The sequence below is a fragment of the Kryptolebias marmoratus genome, linkage group LG13 (assembly GCF_001649575.2).
Source record: "Kryptolebias marmoratus isolate JLee-2015 linkage group LG13, ASM164957v2, whole genome shotgun sequence".
Taxonomy (NCBI): domain Eukaryota; kingdom Metazoa; phylum Chordata; class Actinopteri; order Cyprinodontiformes; family Rivulidae; genus Kryptolebias; species Kryptolebias marmoratus.
Genome location: NC_051442.1, coordinates 21997075 through 22002442, shown reverse-complemented (window position 1 = coordinate 22002442; position 5368 = coordinate 21997075). Strand labels below are relative to the sequence as shown.

At 40.8% G+C, this 5368-nt stretch overlaps 1 protein-coding gene across 2 annotated transcripts in view; it reads left to right on the top strand.

Moving 5' to 3' along the window:
- Positions 1-2290: 2290 nt before the first annotated feature.
- Positions 2291-5368, top strand: part of lg13h21orf91 (linkage group 13 C21orf91 homolog) — a 26430-nt gene continuing 23352 nt past the window's right edge. Inside the window, exons 1-2 of one of the 2 annotated variants that reach the window (XM_017431145.3) lie at positions 2291-2429; positions 3609-3742. In XM_017431145.3, the coding sequence (XP_017286634.1) occupies positions 3616-3742 (127 nt within the window). In that variant the 5' untranslated portion in view covers positions 2291-2429; positions 3609-3615. Of the gene's footprint in view, positions 2430-3605; positions 3743-5368 lie in introns of both variants that reach the window. The other variant, XM_017431144.3, reaches the window with a different exon arrangement.

Below are 5368 nucleotides of genomic sequence, written 5' to 3'. Positions count from 1 at the left end.
CTTTTTAAATGTTTTTGATCATTTGCTGTTTTGCATCAAGCACAAGCTATCAGCAATAAAATGTTGTTTCACTTGATGAATTTCCTTCAGTAAATATTCCATTATATGTACTTAAACTTCATGGGTGCCAATAATGGTGAGCAGGACTGTAGATGCACACTCAGCCACATCATACAGAGAGCTGTCAGATCAGTGTGACAGCGGGTCTGTAGAAATAACAAAACATCTGAGCATATATTAATATTTGGACCTTGACATGACTGACTGTGGTGAGGCTCAGTGATGAACCAGTGAGGAGGAGATGGCAAAGACTGAGAGGTAATGGGGAACAGGGGAAGTGGGCATGGCAGGCTGACTGGGAAACTACAAAGGGAGAGTGAATGATGGCACAGGGAGCAAAACTACACGAAAAAAACCATTAATATGAAACATGGGGAGTAACATCCCTACAGCGAAACATGGTGGTGGCAGTGTCATGCTGTGTAAGTGTTTTTTCATCAGCAGAAACTGGGAAACCGGTCAGGGTTAAAGAAAAGATGAATGGCACAAAATACAGAGACATTCTTAAAAGAAACCCATTGGAGTCTTCCAGAGATTTAAGACATGGACGGAGGTTCACCTTCCAGCAGGACAATGACCCTAAACACTCTGCTGAAGAACACTCCACTGGTTCAAGGAGAACCAGGTAAAGGTCCTGGATTGGTCCAGTTAAAGCCCAGACCTCAGTCCAACTGAGGATCTCTGGTTTGATGTAAAGATCATTGGACAAAAGCAGCACCCATCCAACCTGAAGGAGCTGCAGCAGTTTGGTCAGGAAGAATGGACAACAGTGACTACACGTATCAAAGTCATGGAGACGTAACTGAAGAAGGTTGCTGCCGTGACTGCTGCAAAAGGTGGCAATGCAATTTATAGCAGGGATAGGCAACCCTGGTCCTTGAGGGCAACTATCCTGCCTGTTTCCTTGTTTCTCTGCTCCAACACAGCTGAGTCAGTGTTTAAATTACCTCTTCATGCAGAAAGCTGTTAATAACTCATTGACTCAAATCAGGTGTATTGAAGCAGGGAAACAAGTAAAACATGCAGGTTAGTGGCCCTCGAGGACCAGGGTTGCCTACCCTTGCTTTATAGTTTTAGGTTAGTTTTATTTATGGTTGTACTACTCCTCTTTGTCCAGGAGATGGCATCTGACTCATTTGCAGGACAACAACAGTCCCACTTGCCATGATGGCGACCTTCAGTGAACTTTCCTTTCCATTTTACTCTCATCTGTTCACTTGTTTGTTTGTCTTGTAGTGAAATAGCTTCATTATCCATGATGAATGAGATGAACCATCTGTCTCTCACCGCGGCTGCCACAGGTCTAGGTGCTCAGATTTCCATCATGCAGTCCATTAAGTTGAAGACAGGCTGTTTTGACATGACCTTCTAGCAGAATGACCAGAGATGCAACAGCGGCTGACACATCCAGGACGAAGTGAATAAAACATCCCTGACTCTGTTTTACAGATGTGGCCCAGAGAAGCATGAAGGTAATAACTACAGTTAAAATGACAGCTCTTCAGGCCCGGGCTTTTCAGGGCCTGAGAGTCATTCAGAGGTTTGCTAAATTGCTGTTTAAATATATATAAAATGAGTTTAGGAGTGGGGAACTGGAAATTAATGTGTATTTCAGTGTTAGTTTAAAAAAATAAAGCTCATTTAGTTGATTTACTGGTTCCATTTTCGACGCAACCGGATGGTGGACTTGTCCTCGTTATTTTTCAAATACCATTTCTGCACAAATTAAAGTGTTAATTAATCACCTTATGTTTCCAATAGCACAAACTGAAACTGATCTGTCTCTGGAATTCCCCGAGCGTCACTCTATACGAATGAAAACCTATTTTCAAATAGTTACCCCAATCTATAAATCTTATTCTTATCATTATTATAACTTTGAATTTTATATATTAAAAGGGTTCTGCTGTTACTTTTTTGTCTTTTGATTTACATGGCTGAACTGACCCGTACTCTTTCACGCGTCTGGCGTGCGTATGTTTTGGTGACGCTGGGACGAAGAAACTTATTTTAGTCGTAGGGGTGTAATCGCGGCCATTTTTAGAGTCGCAATTTATTTAAATAAACGACGCATTTCTTTTAGACAATTATACATATCTAAAGTATTAATTATCAGTATCGTGTCCGTTTGTCTATTTTAAGAACTGACTGTTTGACACTTAAAGCATACAGTAGTTTGCCCCCCTCCCTCCCAACAGAGCAGTGGTTCGTTCCGCTTAGAGGCTGGAGATGTTCCTGTGGCTTCTGCTCTGTGTGGATTTGCCGTGACGCGCAGTTGTGTTTTATGTCCTGGAGCCCAACCGAGGCTAAGCTCGACCGAGGTGTTCACACCAAAAGAAAATCTCTCGAACATACCAGCAGGGGGGAAGGTGAGTTTCTATAAAAAAAAAAAAACCCAAAACAGGCAGTATCACAGTAAACACTTGTGGAATCCGCGCTTTCTCCATTTCGCCGCTGTTTTGGCGAACCCAGAATAACGGTCACGATTCGGCGAGATCAGAGAGAGCTCGGAGGACGCGCGTGCGCTACTAGTGTAACTTCTTGTTAGCGGTTAGCAGTCTTTAACGCCGCGCGGCAGACTGGCCGGACTCGGGGTAACTGTAATCTACATACTGTCGAGCTAACAGTCCGTTAGCTGTTAAGTATTTATGGCGCTGAGGAGAGCAAATAGAAGCAGTCCCTGAAGGTCATGAGCATCATAAGGTTTCCACCGAAGTGAAAAAGTTTTTTTTTTTTAAATAGCCTTTAAATCGCTAACTTTTACCTGTAATGTTTAGGTAACGTCTTAGATACGGCCTAGTGGTGCGGCTCGGCTTGTAATGGATCCTTCGTGTTTTTAATGCTCAGGGTTCGGCGGTTCTGTGTGTGAGTTCTAATGTTCCGTGTTGCTGAGCTCTCTGTGGGACTCGGGACCATCTAACACCTCTCACACGGTTGGTTCACAGCCTGTGTTTTTAGAGACAAATATGTAAAAGGTGTGTGGCTCTGTAACCGAGTTGGTTTGGTTTTTGCTTCTCATTTCTCCCAAGGCTGGCGAGGAACCTTGAATGCTCTTTCTTGATGTTCTTTAAAATCAGTTTATAGTTGGTAATGTTAAAAGAACTTCATGAACACCAAAAATAAATTGTGAAAATGTTGTGCATTTATTGAACTAAGAAAAAAAAAACAGAGTTTGTTAAACTTACTAGTTATTTTTTCATTATTTGTTATTGTTGGGCAACACATACCTGAGCCTGGTGTTGACTGAGTTTACAAAGGTATCTGCAAAGTATCTGTATACACTGGATTTAATACCCAAAACAAAATGTAGCACCATAGTGGTTATATCTGTAGTAATTTGCTCCTTGAATCATTTGAAGTGGGTTTTATTAAATCAGCAACATTTAGTGATTTTAAAGCCCTAACTTTCATTACAAAGTTCCCATCTTCTAGACTCAAAATAGAAATAAACTTGATAGTTAGTTTTTTTTTTCTCCTATACATGATTACTAACAATAAGTTTTAAAGTTTTGTGACCTTTCAGTTTTTTATTGGTTGTGTTTCAGCAGCAGCACGATGGATGAAGAGGAGCAGTTTGTGAGCATTGATCTAAACGATGACAATATCTGCAGTGTCTGCAAGTTGGAGACAGAAACGGGGACCCTGTCTTTCTGCCACGTCTGCTTTGAGCTCAGCATCGAGGGTAAGGGACAGAATTCGGGGGGGCTTTTGTTTGAGAAGAGCAAACAAAGTAATGAGGTGGAAAATAGAGCACTTTGTTTTTCTTTTTTACCGCACACACATAGTACATCCAGTGCAGAGGTCTGCAGCCTTTACAATCAAAGGAGCCATTTCTGCCCCTTTTACTCGCCAAATAAAATGTATCCAGCGCTACAACACCTGTTAGATTTGTGGTCAGCTGGCAGCATGCAGGGCACTTTCACTTTTTTGGGGTGAGCCCTGTGCTACAAGCTTGAAATGAACGGTACTTTCACAAAACAGCTCCGCGAAATGGCTGCACAGACCAGTCCATCTTTAAGCTGCCTCAGACGGTTCATAAATTACTGATGGAGCTGGCCACGTCCCACACGGATGTGAGCTTTCAGAAATGAAACTAGAAACGCAGAACCAAACGAGGTGTGGAGCAGAACTCAGCTGTTTCTCACATATCGTTTTCAAAACAAAAAAACTCAGTTTAGCGATAGGATTAGCGAAATGCAAAGTCATCGATCTTCCTTCAGTAATAAACCTGTTTGTTGTCGTTTAATCCTGCAACCAGGTGGTCACGCAGACCATATGTCAGCACTTCATCACACCGCAGCTTAAATTGTCACATATCGACTGTTACAGTTCTGTTACTACCTCCCTTTGTGGCACAAAGTCACATTGGGTGGGTTGGGTTCTCCTCCTCACCACCTCGGTTCATTCAGAAATCACACCGAGGCGGCCAGAAGACGCCTTAAGTCCTGACCTGAGGTGTCTTTAGAGAGAACCTAAAGATATCACAAGTCATTGAGTGTTATATAAACACTGTCTACAAATGAACTACTGTTTGTTATTTTATAAAACTAAAAATCTATCGTGAACTGTTGACATTTATTGGTATTTTTTCTACATGTTAGGATAAAAGAAAACATGAAATTTAAAGACAGGAATTTTTTATACTTTAAACCCCTTTTAATAAAACACCTTTCTAGCTTTGTCTTTTCACAATATTATAATACCAGTTCATATGATAACATTTATAGTTAAGTAACCATAAAACTAGTTAACAATGACGTTAAGTGTTGTTCAAAGGTAAGTTTTTACTTCTGATGCTCATTTTAATCTGTGCAGTGTTTGCAAAACAACACTTAGTTTTTCTTCTCAGCAACTTGTTTTAAAAGTGTGCCCAAAAAATGAACTTTCTGGAAGATTTCAGAGAAAGGTCACACCGTGTGGCTGGGTTTGCAGGTCTTGTAATCACTCGTTATTACTGTTCGTAGTTGTTTTTGGGAGTAGGGCGATGACGTTGTGAGTCAAGGCTGATCGGCTGCAGTAGTGCTGGGCAATATGGAAAAAATCCTATATCACGATATGGATAATTTTATATCACGATAACGATATATATCACGATATACCCCAATTACATACGTTGTCAGTTGTTCTCTGAAAAATATGAAAAAAATCTAATTTCTTACCTTTTTCAAGCTTTATTTCTAAGTGACATTTAACTGAACTTTCACAAATGAGATCTGCTGCATTTTAGTGCAGCAATATATATGTATCTGTTACGACGTAACAGTATCAAATGACAACAGACTCCATTATCTTCGGCCGGCTATAGTTT